This window comes from Melanerpes formicivorus, unplaced genomic scaffold, assembly GCF_026170545.1.
Source record: "Melanerpes formicivorus ecotype bairdi unplaced genomic scaffold, bMelFor1.0.p_v2 SCAF_24, whole genome shotgun sequence".
Classification (NCBI taxonomy): domain Eukaryota; kingdom Metazoa; phylum Chordata; class Aves; order Piciformes; family Picidae; genus Melanerpes; species Melanerpes formicivorus.
The window spans coordinates 7,080,763-7,103,303 of NW_027142376.1; the positions used below are offsets into that span (position 1 = coordinate 7,080,763).

The 22,541-nt window shown below is 49.1% G+C and overlaps 1 protein-coding gene across 2 annotated transcripts in view; it reads right to left on the reverse strand.

Moving 5' to 3' along the window:
* The window catches only part of SEPTIN7 (septin 7), an 88,222-nt gene that overhangs the window by 43,727 nt on the left and 21,954 nt on the right, over positions 1-22,541 (reverse strand). For both annotated transcript variants that reach the window (XM_068152765.1, XM_068152764.1), the window contains exon 2: positions 5,428-5,534. In XM_068152765.1, coding sequence (XP_068008866.1) covers positions 5,428-5,534 — 107 coding nt within the window. The remainder of the gene's footprint in view (positions 1-5,427; positions 5,535-22,541) is intronic.

Sequence of the window (22,541 nt, forward strand, 5' to 3'; positions counted from 1 at the left end):
TGCTGGGAAGCATTTCTTCCTAACAGCCAGCCTAAACCACCCCTGTAATAGCTTGAGACTGTGTCCTCTTGTTCTGGTGCTGCTTGCCTGGGAGAAGAGACCAAGCCCCACCTGGCTACAACCTCCCTTCAGGTAGCTGTAGACAGCAATGAGGTCTTCTCTGAGCCTCCTCTTCCCTAGGCTAAGCAACCCCAGCTCTCTCACTGCTGCTAAGAGACTGCAGATGAAGAACCTGCCATAGAGCTTGGAGCAAAGCTGCATTTTTCTAACCTAAATGGATCTCTCCATACATGGTCAAAGGCACAAAAAGCAGCAACATCTGGAAAGAATCCAGAAAAACCACTGTAAACCAGTGTCATTCATAGCTTAACATCCAACTGCATCCTATCATCTAATTTACAAGGATTCCCAAGGGATTCATAGAAAACATTAGTTCAATCCTTGGAATTTGAAGCTTTTCATGAAAAGTCTCTTCCAAACAGCCCTTTTCCCATGCACTCCAGGCAACTGGGTCACACAGCTCTCCTTGGCAGTTGCTACACAGCATTCAAGGCCTGATGCTTGTTACAGCCTGACTGCTTCAAATGGATTAAACGAACCTTTTCCACACTCCGTTTAAGATAGCCAAATCCTTTAAGCTCGAGGTGAGGAGAAAATTCTTCCCAGGAAGAGTAATTGGCCACTGGAATGTGCTGCCCAGGGAGGTGGTGGAGTCACTGTCCCTGGAGGTGTTCAAAAAAGGACTGGATGTGGCACTTGGAGCCATGGTTCAGTTATCAGGTGGTGTTAGGTATTGGGGTGATGGAATAGAACAGAACAGAATAGAGTAAACCAGGTTGGAAAAGACCTCAGAGATCATCAAGTCCAACCTGTTACCCAACACCATCTCATCAACTAAACCATGGCACCAAGCACCCCATCCAGTCTCTTTTTAAACACCTCCAGTGATGGTGACTCCACCACCGCCCTGGGCAGCACATTCCAGTGGCCAATCTCTCTGTGAAGAACTTCTTATCATCCAGCCTGAACCTCCCCTGGCACAGCTTGAGACTGTGTCCTTGTCGTGGGTTAAGGCCCATTCTGAAAAGAAACAAAGCAGGGTGGAGGGCTTGAGGGTGCTTTGCCCTCCCTGCAGGGCGTTTTCCCCCTGGGAAGCTGAGTCTGTTCCACTGCCCCCTCCCTGCCCAGCTAGGGTATAAAAAGCAGGACATTGCAGCTATTAGTTCTTTTTGGATCCTGCCTCTCCTGGATGAGAGCTACTGCGGCTGCCTCCCTGCTCCTCTGCCATGTGGTTGGGCCTGATCCTTCTCCCTACTGCCTCTGTGCCTCTTCAGAGAGAGAGACTGGGTTTGTATTCTTCTTTGTCCCCTTCCCATCCATCCTTGTTCCTTGCCCTTGTGAACCTTACCTGTTATTGTTACAGAGATATACAGATATTGTTTAAAGACAGCTCTTTACCTCTCTACTTCCAAGCCAACTCCAAATCACTGCTTGGTGGATTTGCTCCTTTCCTTTTTTTTCCCCTCTTTGTTGGGAGGGAGGAGGGGGGAGCAGAGGAGAGATTCTCAGCCTTGCCCCCATCTGAACTCTTAACTCCCAGTTAAGGCTTAAACCACCACAGTCCTCTTGTTCTGGTGCTGCTTGCCTGGGAGAAGAGACCAACCCCCACCTGGCTACAATCTCCCTTCAGGTCGTTGTAGAGAGCAAGGAGGTCTCCCCTGAGCCTCCTCTTCTCCAGGCTAAGCAACCCCAGCTCCCTCAGCCTCTCCTCACAGGGCTGTGCTCCAAACTCCTCCCTGGCTTTGTGGATGGGTTTGACTTGGTGATCTCTGAGGTCTTTTCCAACCTGGTTGATTCTGTGAAACAGGCTTTCCTTTCCTCTGCCATTTATTAATTGCCTCACAAAACAACTTCAAAGTGTAACTGTTTTCAAGCCCAAACAACCGCTTTGTGAGACTCTCATATGCAATTCCTGATCAATAAATTAGTCCCAACACAACGGCAGGCAATTATTACTCCCAAGCTTTTATGATGCTCTGGTACTGTGGCTCATCTCTACCCTACAACACCCTAAGTTGAGAATGCCAAGGTCTACAAATCCCAGCAGCAGCAGCAGAAACACCTCCACATCATTCACACAGCTGCTAGCACACAGAGTTTTCAGAGGGGGGAAACAATTTCATCCTCCCTTAGACAAAACCACTGAAATAAGGCAGTTTGTTTCCTTCTTTAAATGCCACACTTGCTGATTTTTCATTCATCACAACCTGGAACTGAAAACAAAGCAGTGTTGTGCCACAAGCATACTGAAACAAACAAACAAAAGCCAATTAGATAAAGTAATAGATCCTGAACCAAAGCTATTATTTGCTAAGTCATGACAGACCCCAACTTGCTACTGAAAACAGTTTTGGCTAGCTCTTGGCCACACTCAGGCTTTAGCCCACACACTGCAATGGCTTTGCAGCCAGGGCCTAACTGCATCATCTCCCCCTAACTTGTTTTTTAACCTTTCCCTGCCTTATAAAATCCCCAAACTGATATAATTTGAATAAAAACAAATTAAGTTTTACTTCATTTAGAGGTTTTTTTCAACCAGTGAGTTAATAAAAATCAAACTCTCACTGAAGCACTCACAGGACCAGGACCAAACTGCCTCTTCTGAGGCACTCACAGGACCAGGACCAAGCTCTCTCCTGTGAGGCACTCACAGGACCAGCATCAAGCTCTCTCTTCTGAGGCACTCACAGGACCAGGACCAAGCTCTCTCCTGTGAGGCACTCACAGGACCAGGACCAAGCTCTCTCCTGTGAGGCACTCACAGGACCAGGACCAAGCTCTCTCCTGTGAGGCACTCACAGGACCAGGACCAAGCTCTCTCTTGTGAGGCACTCACAGGACCAGGACCAAGCTCTCTCTTGTGAGGCACTCACAGGACCAGGACCAAGCTCTCTCTTGTGAGGCACTCACAGGACCAGGACCAAGCTCTCTCTTGTGAGGCACTCACAGGACCAGGACCAAGCTCTCTCTTGTGAGGCACTCACAGGACCAGGACCAAGCTCTCTCTTGTGAGGCACTCACAGGACCAGGACCAAGCTGTCTCTTGTGAGGCACTCACAGGACCAGGACCAAGCTGTCTCTTGTGAGGCACTCACAGGACCAGGACCAAGCTGTCTCTTGTGAGGCACTCACAGGACCAGGACCAAGCTCTCTCCTGTGAGGCACTCACAGGACCAGGACCAAGCTCTCTCCTGTGAGGCACTCACAGGACCAGGACCAAGCTCTCTCCTGTGAGGCACTCACAGGACCAGGACCAAGCTCTCTCTTGTGAGGCACTCACAGGACCAGGACCAAGCTCTCTCTTGTGAGGCACTCACAGGACCAGGACCAAGCTCTCTCTTGTGAGGCACTCACAGGACCAGGACCAAGCTCTCTCTTGTGAGGCACTCACAGGACCAGGACCAAGCTCTCTCTTGTGAGGCACTCACAGGACCAGGACCAAGCTCTCTCTTGTGAGGCACTCACAGGACCAGGACCAAGCTCTCTCTTGTGAGGCACTCACAGGACCAGGACCAAGCTCTCTCTTGTGAGGCACTCACAGGACCAGGACCAAGCTCTCTCTTGTGAGGCACTCACAGGACCAGGACCAAGCTCTCTCTTGTGAGGCACTCACAGGACCAGGACCAAGCTCTCTCTTGTGAGGCACTCACAGGACCAGGACCAAGCTCTCTCTTGTGAGGCACTCACAGGACCAGGACCAGGACCAAGCTCTCTCTTGTGAGGCACTCACAGGACCAGGACCAAGCTCTCTCTTGTGAGGCACTCACAGGACCAGGACCAAGCTCTCTTGTCTGAGGCACTCACAGGATGAATGGATCATCTTATCTTGCCACAGATACTCAAGATTCCAGAAGCTACACACATAGCATTTGTTTTTTCTTACACTAATCCACCTTTGGCCAGGGTGGAACTGAGTTGTCTTGGGAAGATGCCTTGCAGTGTTTTTATGTTAGTGGGTACATTGGTTCTATTTATAAAAACACAGAAATACATTTTCTGCTGACAGGGTCTCCAACCCCCTGGTAAAGCTACTGGAGCTGTAACTCAAAGAACATAACCTGAATTGCTTTAACTTCCACTAAAACTCTGTAATGGACAGTGATGAAACCACACACTGTCTCCCTTACAACTAATCACCCTTCTGCTTAGTGTTCTAATACTCAGTGATTATTTCATTAGCAAGTGTATTGGGGCAGTGTTTAACTCTTTGCAGACCATTTCCATCCCACCTAACATCTCTTTGCAACAGGTACAGAAATGCAACCTTCCTATTTCAAACATATCACAGCATAATAGAATAGTTTGAGTTGGAAGAGACCTCCAAAGGTCATCCAGTCCAACCCTTCTACAGCCAGGAGGGACATCCTTAAGTAGATCAGGTTGCCCAGAGCCCTGTCCAGCCTCACCTTGAATACCTCAGGGATGGGGCCTCAACTATCTCCCTGGGCAATCTGCTCCAGTGTTCTACCACTCTCATGGTAAAGAACCTGTTTTTAAACACCCAGTCTGAATCTGCTCTTCTCTAATTTCAAATCACTGTCCCTTGTCCTATCACTGCAGACCCCTGTAAACAGTCTCTCTCCATCCTTCATGCAGGCCCCCTTCAGGTACTGGCAGGCTGCTATTAGGTCTCCCCAAAGCCTTCTCTTCTCCAGACTGAACACCCCCAGCTCCCTCAGCCTGGCCTCAGAGCAGAGCTGCTCCAACCCCCTGATCATTTTTGTGGCCCTCCTCTGGATCGGCTCCATCAGGTCCATGTCCTTCCTGTGTTGAGGGCTCCAGAGATGGATGCAGAACTCCAGGTGAGTCTAATGCTTAAAGTCAGCCAGATTCACCCTAGTCCCTGAAATGTTTCAGACTAGTAACTCATAATAGGTAAAATTATGACTAAACAGCTAACTCAGAACAGCTCAAATTACAAGGGACACAGGCTGCAGAAGACTTGTGCACATCTTTATACTTCAGGTCATTATACTTCAGTCAAATGCCTTAAGACTCAGTTTCCAAAAGCCTGCCTTAAACAGTCAGAGGCTTTAGTGTGCACTCCCCTGTTTTTACAGACACACTCAGTGTTTTAATTGGTACTAAACCATTCCACTTGCAAACAGGACTGCACCCATACGAGTTTCTGCAGTAGGAGGAGCACACAAACCAGTTTGGGGCAGCCACATTTCTACAAGCTACAAGTTTCAGAACCTGGAAGGTCTGCATAGCTAAGGTACATTGAGAGGCACACTGAAGAGCTCTTAGTGGCTCCTATCATGGTTAAGTTTATCTACAGGTGCTCACATGCTAACTGAATCACCTCACATGACTGAATTGCAAGCTACATGGTGAAAGCTGCAGGTTTTCTCAACCCAAACATACCTGTACAGTCTTTTTAATTCTGTGAGAAGGACCTGGATACTCTGGGGAATACAATTCTGTTAGGAATAATGAGTTGATTAATGTTGATTTTCCCAGTCCAGATTCACCTAGAAGAAAACAGAACAGTTTCAGTAAAACCAAGAGAGCATCACAGGAGTATAAACATTTAGAGCTGCATCTCAAATCATCCTGAAACAGAACACCTGAAAAGAGGCAGTGCACACTGAGGCCTTGAGAACCTACCACCTTCTGCAGTTTCAGAGCCTGCAAATCCAGCTGTCACTGCTGAGTGCTGCAGACAGGCATTTCTCTAATCACACTGAAGTACTGACTGCATTCTGCACTCCCATTACAACAACAAACATGGCATTACACATCACATTCCATGAACAAGCTCTCTTCCTGGTGAGGGGTTTGGGGCACAGCCCTGTGAGAGGCTGAGGGAGCTGGGGTTGCTTAGCACGAGAAGGCATCTGGGCTGCAAGCTCTCACAGTTAGCACACGTCCAGCATCCCATCCACCAGCATCCCCAAGTCCTTTTTGGCAGGGCTGCTCTCAATCTGGGCTCCTCAGTTTAGGAGAGATGTTGAGTTGCTGGAAGGTGTCCAGAGAAGGGTTACAAAGCTGGGAAGGGGTCTGGAGCACAGTCCTGTGAGGAGAGGCTGAGGGAGCTGGGGTTGCTTAGCCTGGAGAAGAGGAGGCTCAGGGGAGACCTTCTTGCTGTCTACAACTCCCAGAAGGGAGGTTGTAGCCAGGTGGGGGTTGGTCTCTTCTCCCAGGCAACCAACACCAGAACAAGAGGACACAGTCTCAAGCTGTGCCAAGAGAAGTTTAGGCTGAAGGTGAGGAGGAAATTCTTCCCAGAAAGAGTAATTCACCATTGGAATGTGCTGCCCAGGGAGGTGGTGGAGTCACCATCCCTGGCTGAGGCACTTGGTGCCATGGTTTAGTTGATGAGATGGTGTTGGGTGGTCTTGAAGGTCTTTCCCAACCTGGTTAATTCTGTATTTCCCCTCATAATGCCAAAGCAGGCTAAGTTATCTCCTTTATTTGAGGGGCTTCTTGCCTGAATAAAAAAGTTACACTAAAAGAAGACTGAGATTATTTTGGTCTAGCTACCAAAGCCACAAGAGCAAAAAAGAAGTTCCAGAACTGTGTGGCTTGCCTGGGGATGTAGTTGGTTTTGTGCCAGGGAGGGGGGAACTTAATTTGATTTGGTTTAGGGTCTTTGTTGCTAACTTGTTCACAACCAACAGCAATTCAGACTTGCTAAAGTATCTGGAGCCACTATTGCCATGACAATCCAAGCAAATGCAGTTACCATTAATTCCCACAGCGAAGATCAGGCCCCCACCCACCTTCCACAGCTCTGCAGAGGCAGGAGCAAGGATTTCAGACCAGCTCCTTTTTAGTGTTTAAAAAGAGAGGTCTTTTTGTGCAGCTTTCTGCTGTAGAGAAACTACTTCAGTGCAACAATTCACACTGGGAGGACAACAAAGGAAAACCAGGATAGGAAAATCATGCTTTCCGCCTTCCTATGCAGTGCTGTCAGCAAGCTGACCTTAAACAGAGGCTGCCACACTGAAATTTGCTCTTAAGCTCATGCCTTTGGGTGCCAAGTGCTAGTGATGTATTCTCACTGAGGGAAAAGAGTGAGCTGCCCTGCCCTCACACTTGGAAAAGACAAAACCTAACCTCCCAATCCCTCTGCCCCCAACAAGTAATGCTTCATCTGGAGATGAAACGCAGAAAGCTTCAAAGCTTATCTTGGCACTTAGTGCCATGGTCTGCTTGGTTAGATAGGGTTAGGTGATTGGTTGGACTTGATGATCTTGGAGGTCTCTTCCAACCTGGTTAATTTAGAGGCTGAGGGTCTTTTTCTGCAGGGCTGCTCTCAATGTGGGCCTCTCAGTTTAGGAGAGACGTTGAGTTGCTGGAACATGTCCAGAGAAGGGCAACAAAGCTGGGGAGGGGTCTGGAGCACAGCCCTGTGAGGAGAGGCTGAGGGAGCTGGGGTTGTTTAGCCTGGAGAAGAGGAGGCTCAGGGCAGACCTTATTGCTCTCTACAGCTCCCTGAAGGGAGGTTGTAGCCAGGTGGGGGTTGGTCTCTTCTCCCAGGCAAGCAGCACCAGAACAAGAGGACACAGTCTCAAGCTGAGCCAGGGGAAGTTTAGGCTGGAGGTGAGGAGAAAGTTCTTCCCAGAAAGAGAGATTTGCCACTGGAATGTGCTGCCCAGGGAGGTGGTGGAGTCACCATCACTGGAGGTGTTAAAAAAAGGACTGGATGTGGCACTTGGAGCCATGGTTTAGTTAGTCCTGAGGTGTTGGGTGGTAGGTTGGAGTTGATCTCTGAGGTCTTTTCCAACCTTATTGATTCTATGATTCTGTGATTGTATGACTTGTGTTGAATGTCCTGGGGGAATGCAAGCAGTGGAGAGCTAGAGAACAGGAAGCAGTTAGGAAGCTGAGCAGCCAGGAGCCTGTCTCCACTGCACCAGCCGGGTCAATTTCACCCCCGAGGCAGCTCACCCCCCTCGGGCAGCTCAGTTACAGCGCTGGGACTCCAGGTCCCCGCATCGCCCAGCAGAGCAATCTGATTAGCTGGGCTCTAAACGGATTAGCAGCCCAGGGAACGCTCCAGTCACAGCTCCAGCGAGCTGGCCTGGGCAGCAGTCCTGCTCCTTCACACCCCACCCCGTCCCACAGATGAGCTAAACCCTGCTGCCAAAGCCAGCACCAGGGGCTGCAGCAGACAAGGAGGCACTCAAGTTACAGTAGCCCCAACAACAGCCACACCTGAGCCCCAGGACAAGCATTTCATCCCTGCCACTACAGAGCTTGCCCTTTTCTGGGGCTGGATGCAGTAGACATTTCAGAACAACATTCTGAATGGTGTTTGAAGGTGTCAGCTGCTAAGGGATGCATGGCTTCTGCTCTGCATTGGCAAGATCTTTAGGGCAGGCTCAGCTGCAGCTGAGAGGCTTCTCTATCAAAGTCTGCCAAAGAAAGGAGCAATGGTTTCAAACTGGAGAAGAACAGTTTGAGATTGATGCTAGTTTTGCACCATGAGGGTGGTGGAACACTGCAACAAGTTGCCCAGGGAGGTAGTTGAGGCCCCATCCCTGGAGATGTTCAAGGTGAGGCTCAAAAAGGCTTTGAACAGCCAAATCTAGTGGAGGATGTCCCTGCTGACTGCAGAGGAGGTTGGCCTAGATGACATTTGGAGGTCCCTTCCAACCCAAACCATTCTATGACTCGAGGAAAAGCACAGCTCTCCAACCTCTTAGCTGCAGCCACTTGGAAGCTTCCTGTCCATCTGAGAGTTCTGTCCAGTTAAACTGAAGGATTTTTCCCTCACCCTGCTGCACCTCCTCAAGAGGAGGGTTCCTATTTGGCAGTGTACAATTCACATCCTTTCCACAAGCATCAGTTTTCCAGGTGGCCACAGTCTTGCAGAGGGCTCCCTAGTGCACTAGCTGAAGGAAGACTTCTGTATCATAGAAAAATGGCCATTCCTTCCTCTGCTTTCTCTGAGGGTTGTTTTTGGTCTTACCATGCCATGGAATTGAAACCTGCAAACACTCCCAACAAGCACTTCTGAGAATCTCAGTGCTGGTCAAGTTGCCACTGAAATTCAACACAGGGAAATGAGATTTTCAGCTCTGGCAGAATGCAGTGGAAAACCAGCAGCTCTCCCTAGATGGTTCCTGCAGCTGTGGCACTTGGTATCAAATGGTTCCAGGACTGCTGAATCAGTGTAAAGAAGCTTTCATCCTGCAGAAGACTCCAGGAGGACCTCAGAGCTGCCTTCCAATAGCTAAAGGGATGCTACAGGAAGGCTGCAGAGGGGCTTTTCATAAGGATGCCTAGACACAGGCCAAGAGGGAATAGTTTGAAGCTGTAGCTGAGGGAGAGCAGGGTTAGACTGGAGCTCAGGAAGAAGTTCTTCAGGTGGTGGGACTCTGGAATAGGCTGCCCAGGGAGGCTGTGGCTGCCTCCTCCCTAGGGGTGTTGAAGGCCAGGCTGGATGAGGCCTTGAGCAGCTGAGTCTAATTGAGAGGTGTCCCTGCCCATGGTGGGGAGGTTGGAGCAGATCATCTCTGAGGGATTTTTTTCCTCCCACCATTACAGTAGCAAGGATGGGAAGGCAGTTTTGAGCTGAAGTTAGTTAAAAGACAAGCATGCTAAGGATATTTCTGCACCACCTTGCTCTCAGAGGCCCCTTGGCCTCCTAGATACCCAGTTCCCAAGCTAACTTTAATCAGCTAGTGCAGATTATAACAGTTTAAACTGCTGAACTGCTGCCAGTAGTTGAGGTATTAAATGTAAGAGTCTGTAACAATACACCAATCCTGGCATGTAATTGGGCCTTGCACCATGTAGCAGCCACCACCTACCATGGCAGTAAAAGGCTTTAATATCAAATGAAGCTATTAGGCTGGAACTGCAGGGAAGAACCATAACTGGAACATTTGGTATTGTACTATGGGGAGACATCCTGCTTCCACTGCAACCAAACAGGAATTTCTCTGCCAACTACAGAGAAAATTCTTCCCAGCAAGAGAGATTGGCCATTGGAATGTGCTGCCCAGGGAGGTGGTGGAGTCACTGTCCCTGGAGGTGTTCAAGAGGGGACTGGCTGTGGCACTTGGAGCCATGGTTTAGTTAGTCATGAGGTGTTGGGTGATAGGTTGGGCTTGATGATCTCTGAGGTCTTTTCCAACCTTATTGATTCTATGATACAGGGGAAGCAGTGTTAGAGCAAACAAGCCCACAGAGGAGATTTAGAAGGGATGTTAAGAACAAGTTCTGCACCATGAGGGTGGTGGAACAGGTTGCCCAGGTAGGTAGTTGAGGCCCCATCCTTGGAGATATTCAAGGTCAGGCTCAAGAGGGCTCTGGACAACCTGATCTAGTGGAAGATGCTGCTGTTCCCTGAAGGGGGTTTGGATAGATGACCTTTGGAGGTCCCTTCCAACCCAAACCATTCTGTGATCCTCTTTGTCCTCTACAGTCACATTCAAACACTCTTCTCAGCAGAAATAAGCCTGTACTTTTCCTAGGATATTCCTGGCAGCCCTGCCCAACACAGAAATCCTGCCAGGCCTCACAGGACTAACTGCAAGTCCAACTCTTCTCAACTCTCTTTGTTTCTAAATGACTGCACAAACATTGGAGCTTTCCTTATAGCTTGGGGGAAGAGCTACCTGACAACAACTGGCATCTCTATGTAGATGGCCCATCACTTACCATTAACCTTGAAGAGCAAAATTTGCTCTCCTGTGAACAAAGCACTGCTGAAGCACTTGCCTTTTTCTCTCCACAGATCAGAGGGAACAAAGCACTGCTGAAGCACTTGCCTTTTTCTCTCCACAGATCAGAGGAGCTGCACCATGAGAAGGGAGACCACAACAAACCCCAAACCAATACACTTGTGGCTTATATCTCAAATTCATTTGTGGAGTGTGTGTGTGGGGAGTTCAGATGAGACCAGTGACACCCACTGGAATGGTTTGCCAACTATGGCAAACAGACTCTAGAATGATATTGAAGCAGGTAAGTATGGAGAAGGTATAGAATAGAACAGAAAAGAACAGAGCAGGTTGGGAAAGACCTCAGAGGTCATCAAGTCCAACCTATCACCCAGCACCTCCTGCCTAACTAAACCATGGCACCAAGTGCCTCAGCCAGGCTCTTCTTAAACACCTCCAGGGATGGGGACTCCACCACCTCCCTGGGCAGCACATTACAGTGGCAAACAACTCTCTTGCTGGGAAGAAATTTCTCCTCACCTCCAGCCTGAACCTCCCCTAGCACAGCTTGAGACTGTGTCCTCTTGTTCTGGTGCTGCTTGCCTGGGAGAAGAGACCAACCCTCACCTGGCTACAACCTCCCTTCAGGTAGTTGTAGACAGCAATAAGGTCACCCCTGAGCTTCCTCTTCTCCAGGCTAAGCAACCCCAGCTCCCTCAGCCTCAGCAAAGCTGCAAGGGGGGAGGTCTTCCAGTTCAATTTCTATCCATCAGCTCTCCTTGTAACTTCATCACTACAAAGAAATTGCAACTGCAAGTATCTCTTCCCCATAATAATAGGAGAATTGTTATCCTTAAATCTTAATGCTGCTGCTTTTTTAACTGTTGGGTGCTGTGGCATGTTGAGAATGTGGCAGCTTTCCAAGCACCCCCAACTTTTCAGCCTCCACCATTCTTACTCAAATACCTCCAAGAGAAGTGGGCAAGCAGTCCAGTCCAGCCCAGCCTCCAGCTTTACAGCCAGCTCCTCTTGGATATGGCTGTTTCCTCATTCATGTATTACATCTCTTGCTAATGCACCTTCCAGCTGCTAAACCACCCTGACAACCCAGGAGCACTTCTCTACTGCACTTTTAGGATCTTGTCTTCTAAAATCTGAGGCAAGAAGTTAAAAGCACAACTTAGATTCTTAAGTTTATGACCCCCAGGTAAGACTTCCTTAGACACACCAAATGATCCAGATCACTAACCAAAACTCAACCATTTTCAGAGTACTCTCTGAATGATTTCCTCCCTCTTCATCAAATAAAGAAATTACTCTTGTAGAAATAGAATCACAGAATCATCAGGGTTGGAAGGGACCTCAAGGATCAGCCACTTCCAACCCCCCTGCCATGGCCAGGGACACCTCACACTACAGCAGGTTGCTCACAGACACATCCAACCTGGCTGCAAAAACCTCCAGGCAGGAGGCTTCCACCACCTCCCTGGGCAACCTGTGCCAGTCTCTCACCACCCTCAAGGGGAACAACTTCTTCCTAACACTCAATCTCAATCTACCCATTGCTAGTTTTGCTCCATCCCCCCCAGTCCTATCATTCCCTGACACCCTCCAAAGTCCCTCCCCAACTTCCTTGTAGCCCTCATCAGATACTGGAAGGCCACAATTAGGTCTCCTGGGAGCCTTCTCTTCTCCAGACTGAACAGCCCCAACTCCCTCAGTCTGTCCTCATAGCAGAGCAGCTCCAGCCCTCTGCTCATCCTCGTGGCCCTTCTCTGGACACCTTCCAGCCCCTCCAGATCCTTCCTGGAATAGAGGCTCCAGAACTGGACACAGTGCTGCAGGTGGGGTCTCACCAGAGCAGAGCAGAGGGGAAGTTTCTGTTTTTCACTAACAACTACTTGCCTGTCTACCAGTCCTGCAGCATTTCATGCTCATGCCCTGTTACAATCAACTGCATCACTTCTCAGAGTTGCCTCCAGTGATGGAGCAGCAGGTGCAAGCTGGAGCATAGATGCTTCCATGTGAACATAAGAAAAGACTTTGTCACTCTGAGGGTGACAGAGCCCTGGAGCAGGCTGCCCAGAGAGGCTGGGAGCCTTCTTCTGTGAAGACATTCCAAACCCACCTGGATGTGTTTCTGTGTGACCTGCCCTGGGTGATCCTGCCCTGGCAGGGGGATTGGACTGGATGAGCTTTCAAGGTCCCTTCCAACCCTCCATGTTCTGTGACTCTAACACACTCAAGAATTTCAAGGTGCTTTCCCAAACTCCAGGTGGGACTACAAGACTGCCTAGGAACCACCTAGTGCATGGACAATGCTTTTGGCTATCACATCATCATAAACTCAAGACCTGAGATAAATTCCTCGAGGCAGTATGCTTCAGATATTGTCACCAAGGTGACCAAAGTCTCCACAGCTCCATCTCTTGACTGAGAACTGCAGATTGAGAAGGTGCATTAACTGCCAGCAACTGATGGCTGAGGGAAGGTAACTCACGTCAGTGGGGCTTGTAGCTCCTAAGACAAGCCACCAACACTGTGTCCCAGGGTGAAGACTACTTCTGGAATGACACTGTCCCCCACAGCAAACTGCTGGCTAAGCTGTCAGCCCCTGGCTTGGACTGCAGCACTCTTTGCTGGGTTAGGAACTGGCTGGAGGGCTGAGCCCAGAGAGTGGTGGTGAATGGTGCCACATCCAGCTGGCAGCCAGGCACCAGTGGTGTGCCCCAGGGATCAGTGCTGGGCACCATCCTCTTTAACATCTTCACTGATGATCTGGGCAGCACATTCCAGTGGCAACCAACTCTCTCTGGGAAGAACTTTCTCCTCACCTCCAGCCTAAGGTTCCCCTGGCACAGCTTGAGACTGTGTCCTCTTGTTCTGCTGCTGCTTGCCTGGGAGAAGAGACCAACCCCCACCTGGCTCCAACCTCCCTTCAGGTAGTTGTAGAGAGCAATGAGGTCTCCCTCTGATCCTCCTCTTCTCCAGGCTAAACAACTCCAGCTCCCTCAGCCTCTCCTCATAGGGCTTGGAAGAGACCTCCAGAGATCATTGAGTCCAAACCCCCCTGCCAGAGCAGTCTGCACAGGAATGCATTCAGGTGAGGTTTGAAAGTCTCCAGACTGGGTACTGTGGTGACCACAACAAGGGAGACTACAGGATGTTTTTAACTCTGATTTTAGAAGCTTTTGTAAAGGTTAGCTGCTGCCTTCAGTGCTCTACAAAACTTGAACCAGCATTTCCACAAACATACAACAGCATCCAAATGAAAATCTTCAGGAGGAGAGGTGGGAGCAGCACTGTGCCACACAGCTGCTCCCACACACCTACAATTCCACCTGGGATGGTCATGGGAGATCTTGCAAGAACTTCAACTTTGCACCTGGAGTACTGTGTCCAGCTCTGGAGCCCTCAACACAGGGAGGACATGGACCTGATGGAGCAGGTCCAGAGGAGGGCCACAAAAATGATCTTGTAACCTGAAGGGGGCTACAAGAAGGCTGCAGAGGGACTGTTTCCAAAGGTCTGGAGTGATGGGATAAGATGCAATGGTTTGAAATTAGAGAAGAGGAGGCTTAGATTGGATGGTAGGAACAAGCTCTGCACCATAAGGGTGGTGGAACACTGGAACAGGTTGCCCAGGGAGGTGGTTGAGCCCCCATCCCTGGAGATAATTTAAGGCCTGGTTTGACAAGGCCTTGAGAGCCTCATCTGATGGAGGAAGCCCTTGCTTACTACAGAGGGGGTTGGACTAGATGGCCTTTGGAAGCCCCTTCCAGCCCAAACCACTATGATTCTCTGTAGGCTTTACTGCTCATCACCAGCATGCCTTCAGTGCAGCCATTTGGAACAGGATGTGTTACTTCATTAAACACCAGGCCAAGGATGAAGGCTGTCAGCATTTAAAAAGAGACTTCTAGCCTGCTGAAAGCAAGGAACTGAAATCAGAAGCTTCTCTTCACTTGCTCTTCAACACTACTGCAACAGACAAAAAATCCACCCCCCCCCCCAGCACTGGTCCACCCCTGTCTAGTACCAACAGCAGCTGAAATGGGACAACCTGCAGCATTCAGGCTTGGATGGCATCCTAAGTACGCAACTGGCAGCTGCAGCTCAGGCTTGCCAGAGCTTCCCTTGTCTCCTGCTCAAGCTGTAGTCACACTGCAATGCAGTTTCAGAGACATTACTGGCAACAAGGAGTTGTCAAAACTGACCTACATGGAAAATTTGACTGCACAAGCTCTCTGTGAAGGAACTGGGTTAAGGGATTCAACTGGAAGTGACAGAAGCTGCCGAGCTCCAGCATAACAAATCTCCTATACTTAAGCTTCATAACCAGTGGATACCTTGAATTTTCACAGGCTTTGACAGAACCAAAGAGCCTCTATAAGAGACCAAAAACCCCATACTGCTTCCAAATGAAAGCAAGAGGAACCAAACCAGTTGTGAAAGATGCTAAAGAAGAATGAGCTCTTGAAAGCTAAGGAAGCATAAATCTGAGACCACCCACTGCTCAGTCTGGAAGAACTGTGTGGCTGAAGACATGCATGGAGACATACAGTGACATATGGAATTGCTTACATTCCCCAATTACATCAATTAAAAAACAATTTAAAGGAAAACAAGAGGAAGATGACTGAAATTTGTCATCTGCACAGGACTACTGGCAAGCAGTTACACAGCATTCCCAGTACCTGACTTCTAACATTTGGTGACTTGAGAATGCTCTGGGTTGGAAGGGACCTCCAAAGCTCATCCACGCCAACCCCCTCTGCAGTCAGCTGGGATATCCCCAACTAGATCAGGTTTCCCAGAGCCCTGTTGAGCCTCACCTTGAATATCTCCAGGGATGGGGCCTCAACCACCTCCCTGGGCAACCTGTTCCAGTGTTCCACCACCCTCATGGTGCAGAACTCATTCCTAACATCCAGTCTAAATCTCCTCTTCTCTAGTTTGAAACCATTGCTCCTTTCTACTGCAGACTTGGTAGGGAAGCCTCTAAGCTGCAGCTGACCCTGCCCTAAAGATCTTGCAAATGAAAAGTAGAAGCCATGCATCCCTTAGCAGCTGACACCTTCACAGTATCACAGTATCACCAAGGTTGGAAGAGACCTCAAAGAGCATCGAGTCCAACCTATCACCCAACACCATCTAATCAGCTAAACCATGCCACCAAGTGCCTCAGCCAGGCTCTTCCTAAACACCTCCAGGGATGGTGACTCCACCACCTCCATGGGCAGCACATTCCGATGGCCAAGCTCTCTTTCTGGGAAGAACTTCTTCCTAACATCCAGCCTAAACCTCCCCTGGCACAGCTTGAGACTGTGTCCTCTTGTTCTGGTGCTGGTTCCCTGGGAGAAGAGACCAACCCCCACCTGGCTACAACCTCCCTTCAGGGAGTTGTAGAGAGGAAGAAGGTCTCCCCTGAGCCTCCTCTTCTGCAGGCTAAGCAACCCCAGCTCCCTCAGCCTCTCCTCACAGGGCTGTGCTCCAAACCCCTCCCCAGCTTTGTAACCCTTCTCTGGACACCTTCCAGCATCTCAGCATCTTTCCTAAAGTGAGGAGCCCAGACTGAGAACAGCCCTGCAGAAAAAGACTTGGGGATGCTGGTGGATGAGATGCTGGACATGAGCCAACAGTGTGAGCTTGCAACCTGATCTAGTTGGGGATGTCCCTGCTGACTGCAGAGGGGGTTGGAGTGGATGAGCTTTGGAGGTCCCTTCCAACCCAGAGCATTCTCAAGTCAGCAAATGTTAGAAGTCAGGTACTGGGAATGCTGTGTAACTCTTCCAACCTGGTTAATTCTATTCTATTCTAAAGCCTTTTAACCACAAAGCAAGACCTATTTCAATGCAACTGAGGCTCATTTTGACAACTTTTCTCAGACAAATGCCTACTGAGTGGCACATCAATCAGTATTGCTGCAAATAAAAACATTACAAATAGAAACAAAATTAATCCCAGTCTCCATGCCTCCCCTTTGTGCTGACAGAAGAGTTCTCTGTTGCCAAACTGCAGACTGAAGAGCAACCTTCCTTGCAGCTCCCAACCTTCCTTGCAGCTCCCAGCAAACTCTCCAGCTGGATTCACACACTCATCCCATTTGGGCCAAGTGCTGGCAGTTCTTTTTAGCAGAAGCCTAGCTCTAGGCCTGGTTAAAATCTGAATTTCAGCCTAAAGGAGCAGCTGTTATTGTTGGATCACATTTCCCTCCCTCCCCAAATAAACCAGAGCAGTGCTTCATAATGCCATTCAGGCCAGCAGGACTCTTCAAGCACTTCAAAGTGATGGAGAATGATTTCTGTATGCTTATTTATGCAGTTGACACCATCTACATCAACCAAACCTCCCCAGCCAAGCATCTTCAAAAGGCTGTCCCTTTCACTGAGGAACAGTGTGACATGGGAATTCCAGAAGCTGTAAAAATAACAAAATCATCATAATAAAAGCAGCTCTACAGTAAAACTGATCAGAAAGAGGCTGACCACATAGGGAATGCACAGTTTCATGTTTCCCCCCTTTACTTTATGCTGCTTTTCATTAAGCAAGAAGACCTTTCATGTTTTTTGGTTGTTTGGGTTCTTCCTCCCTCCCCCAACTTCCTTCTCTCAATGAAAAGCACTCAAGTCTCAGTTTCCCAAAAGTCCCCATAACCTGGTTTGGGAAAAGAGTTCATCAAATTGTCAGGGCTGGAAAGGACCTCAAGGCTCAGCCAGTTCCAACCCCCCTGCCATGGCCAGGGACACCTCACACTACAGCAGGCTGCTCACAGCCACATCCAGCCTGGCTGCAAAAACCTCCAGGCATGAGGCTTCCACCACCTCCCTGGGCAACCTGTGCCAGTCTCTCACCACCCTCATGGGGAACAACTTCTTCCTAACATCCAATCTCAATCTTCCCATTTCTAGTTTTGCGCCATCCCCCCAGTCCTATCACTCCCTGACACCCTCAAAAGTCCCTCCCCAGCTTTCTTGTAGCCCTCTTCAGATACTGGAAGGCCACAATTAGGTCTCCTCAGATCCTTCTCCTCTTCAGACTGAACGACCCCAACTCCCTCAGTCTGTCCTCAGAGGAGAGTAGCTCCAGCCAAGCTGACAAGTGCTCAATGCTGAAAATACTCTCTTAAATTGCAATGCTTTTAAAGATGTGCAATTATTGGAATGATTGGAGAGGAAAACAAACCAAACCCAAAGAGAGAAAACCCAGAAATACTGCAATAAACAAGTCTGGTTGTGACCCCAGTGCCACAGTGAAAAAACAAAAGCAGCTCTTTTCAGCAGGATGTTTTATCCATTAGCATCTGTGAGGCTAAGTGGCCTTGCCATGTTCCAATGGGAAAGCTCTCAAAGGCACCAGCACTCCTGGAGACAGCAGCTCCAGTGATTTTCCAGTGGTATTCTGTGCTGGCCACGTTACAGATTTACAGATCTACCAACAGCCAAATGATTGAAGGAGGACTAGAAAAAGACAGCTGGCCACATCAGGCTGGGCGGTGGAAAAAGGATCACGTCAAAGAGGAGGAGCCTGAGGGGTGACCTCATTCATGGAAGGGCAGCGGCAGGAGGACGGAGCCAGGCTCTGCTCAGGGATGTCCAGCGATAAGACAAGGGGCAACGGGGGCAAGCTGGAGCCCAGGAGGTGCCACATGAACATAAGGAGAAACTGTTTCACTGGGAGGGTGCCAGAGCCCTGGAGCAGGCTGCCCAGAGGGGTTTTGGAGTCTCCTTCTCTGGAGACTTTCCAAACCCACCTGGATGTGCTCCTGTGTGACCTGCCCTGGGTGATCCTGCTCTGGCAGGGGGGTTGGACTGGATGAGCTTTCAAGGTCCTTTCAAACCCCTAACATTCTGTGGTTCTGTGACCCTCTAGGGAAAAAATCATTCCTGTGAGGGTGCCAGACCCCTGGAGCAGGCTGCCCAGACAGGTTTTGGAGTCTCCTCCTCTGGAGACATTCAAATCCCACCTAGATGAGTTCCTGTGTGACCTGCCCTAGGTGATCCTGCTCTGGGAGGGGGGTTGGACTGGATGAGCTTTTGAGGTTCCTTCCAACCCCTAACATTCTGTGAAAGGAATTCACTGGTATGGATATGAACAAATCAAAAGCAGCCAGATGAGGAGAAGAATGGCAAAACTGAGTCATGGCTAAAGCAGTGACAGCCAAGGAATCGGCCTTGATTCTTCTGCTTTTGAAAAGGAAGGCACCAGCCTGGGTTCTGCCAAGCTGCTTCCAAATGCTGAGGCTCAAGTCAGTCATGATGTAGTGCAGCATCCTTGGAAAAGGAGAGAGGAACAGAGAACTCTCCCAGTTTCAATCACACCACTTATTGTGCAGTTACACACAGGGGAAGGTTTTGTACCTACATATCCACAGTGTTACTGGGAAGTCTGCTGTCAAAAGTCAAAGCAAGACAAGAGCCACGTCTAGATCACAACAATGAAGGCCCAGACGAAGCAGTCTGATAGAAAAGGCAGACTGAACTCAGCAGATTCAATAGTTACCTTGCAGTGCAAGGTGTCTCAAATATCAATACTCACCAGAAGGAAAACCATGCAAACAACACACTAGAGTCAACAGAAAACCTGGGGCTGGGATGGGGGAAACAGAGAGAAGAGAAGGTTGTGAAGTCTTCAGAGAGTACAACGAAGTTTGACTCAAATGAAAGAAAAAACTCTTAGGTGTATCTCGGAGCTCTGTGCAGGCAGCCCAAACCTACACTGCTTCTGAGCACAACTTGATAGAATCACAGAATGGCTTGGAAGGGACCTCTGAAGGACATCTAGTCCAACCCCAGCTTCTCAGTGAAGAGCTTCAGCTGCTCAGCCCAACCAGAGAGAAAGCCAGAACCAAGTCCTAAGCTGAGGGCAATACCAGGAGGGCAGCACCAGTCACCCCAGTATCCAACCATGCTGGAGTGAAACTGTCCTACAGAGAAATCAATCAGAGAGCTGTGGAAAATGGTTTTAGGCAAGATTCTGACTCCAGCAAAAATCTCTACTGCATTGAGCTGTGTTACAGAGTAAATCAATAAGACCTCTGCTGTCCCAAGCCTCTTCCTTCCAAAACCAAACTCAACCCCATCAACCACAACCAAATCCTCCTTTACACTATGTGTTTCTGATTAACTGCTTTTCATGGCTTGATCTGAAGTCAGCCACACTGTAAAATAAAGATCAAGGCTGTCAGTACCCCCCCTCCAAAACACCACCTTCCACATTCCCATCAAGTTGTCCATGCTTTCCCCATTCCCTCTCTCCCCACTCATCTCTACCAGTGCTTCATTGCAGTTGCAGAACTAAATTGCTCCAGAGCTCATTCAGGTACTGAAATAACCAGACTTGAGATTCTTAACGGGACAGAACTTGCTCCTTTTCCCACCAGAGCTATGTTTCAGTGCATCCTCTACCCCCTCAGAGATGCAGCCCTGCACTCCCCGTCAGGATGCTGTGTTATTCCTTTCAACTTGATGGGCCAAGTTCAAATACAAGTTCACTTCTCTACTAACCACAGGAAAGTAAGAATTCTCCTCCCCCCCCAAAATAATGAGATGCATACTCTTGTTTCTTCTTAGGTGTAAAGGCTTCCCCTCTCCTCATCACAACCACGAGCTGGGACTTTGCTGCTGCTTAATACAAATCCTGAAGGGCTGGACATAAAGTCAGCACAGTTCTGGGTCAACTATTTTCCTGAAACAACCCCAGCCATGATCCTGAAAGAAACCATTCAAAGCATGTTCAATGAAGATTTAGCTTGAAAGTCTTCTTCAAAGATAGCTGCTGGCAGCACCTCCTGGAGTCCCGGGAGGAGGCCTCCTGGAGCCCTCGGGAGGAGGCCTCCGGGAGCCCTCGGGAGGAGGCCTCCGGGAGCCAGCTGCAGAGTGGCTGCATCCAAAGGCCTGTAGTGACAGGATGAAGGGCAACGGTTTGAAGTTAGAGGAGAGCAGATCCAGACTGGAGGCTGGGAACACATTCTGCACCATGAGGATAGTGGAACACTGCAACAGGTTGTCCAGAGTGGTAGTTGAGGCCCCACCCCTCCAGATATTCAAGTTCAAGCTCAACAAGGCTCTGATCTAGCACAGGATGTTCCTGCTGACTGCAGGGGGGTTGGACTAGATAACCCTTGGAGAACCTTTCCAACCCAAACCATTCTATGGCTCTATTTCAGCAAAAACACATGCTGAGGGCTAAAAGTATTTGGGTTTGGTTTTCTTTTGGGGGTGGGCATGTGTTTAATTTGCAATGATGTCCACAACCACCCCATGCAGTGCTACAGGCTGGGGTCAGAGTGGCTGGAGGGATGCCAAACAGAAAGGGACCTGGGGGTAGTGGTTGATAGTAGGCTGAACATTAGCCAGCAGTGTGCCCAGCTGGCCAAGAGGGCCAATGGCATCCTGGCCTGTACCAGAAATAGTGTGGTCAGCAGGAGCAGGGAAGTCATTCTGCCCTGGACTCAGCACTGGTTAGGCCACACCTTGAGTCCTGTGTCCAGTTCTGGGCTCCTCAATTTAAGAAGGACTTTGAGACACTTGAATGTGTCCAGAGAAGGGCAACAAAGCTGGGGAGGGGTCTGGAGCACAGCCCTGTGAGGAGAGGCTGAGGGAGCTGGGGTTGCTTAGCCTGGAGAAGAGGAGGCTCAGGGGAGACCTTCTTGCTCTCTACAACTACTTGAAGGGAGGTTGTAGCCAGGTGGGGATTGGTCTCTTCTCCCAGGCAACCAGCACCAGAACAAGACGACACAGGCTCAAGCTGTGCCAGGGGAGGTTTAGGCTGGATGTTAGGAAGAAGCTCTTCCCAGAAAGAGTAATTGGTCATTGGGATGTGCTGCCCAGGGAGGTGGTGGAGTCACCATCCCTGGAGGTGTTCAAAAAAGGCTTGGATGTGGCACTTGGAGCCATGGCTTAGTTGTCAGGAGGTGTTAGGTATTGGGTGACAGGTTGGACTTGATGATCTCTGAGGTCTTTTCCAACCTTACTGATTCTATGATCTAATGGCTTCTTACCATGAGCCCAGATAAAGAGGCCTGGATGACTTTTTCCAGTCCCAAAGCACAGATTTTAAGATATTATTTAAGTATAAATAGCCCATTAAGAGCTACATTAAGATCCTCAGGCTGATTGGGGAGCAGTAATGTCTGCAGCACAGGAAGGAATACAAAGGGCCATTTTCAGCTAGAGAGCTTCAGATAGCAGATACAAGATACTCTTGAGCATTAAATGTGTTCTTTCCAATCAGGTCAGATCTGCTCCAGCCGACATTGATTGCCCAGCACTTGAATAGAGGCACACAAAACAGAACACATCTTTATTACCAGTCAGATAGTCAGATCTGAAAAGAGATGTCTCTGGTTTCTTTTTGCTGTTTGGATTAATTTTCTGACCTTCAGGACCACCACAACTCTTGGGCCTTCATTCAGCAAAATCTCAAGTCCTCTCTCAAGTCCTCTCCTGACATAACCACCCCTATGTTCTTGTCTGCTTCCCCCAGGCTGACAGACCACCTTCAAATGTAATAAATGGGAACAAGTGGAAGGGGAAAGCAAAACAAACCAACAGAAACAATTCAGCCCCCACCATCCAAAAAGGAAACTGAAATACCTGCTGACTTCCTCACTGGGAGAGCAAACCCAGCAAAGCCAATGCAGATCCTCCAGTGCTAGCTGTCTATATTAAACACCTCAACATTTATGAATAAAGATGAACAAGCTTGAAGCTTTTGCTGCTGCTGACACCTTTGCACCAGCTGACAAAGCAATCTATGAGAGAAGCCAGGCAGAAATACTCTGCAGCCTGTGACAGGACAAGAGGCAATGGATATAAACTACAGCACAGGAGGCTCTACCTCAACATGTGTGGCCAGTGG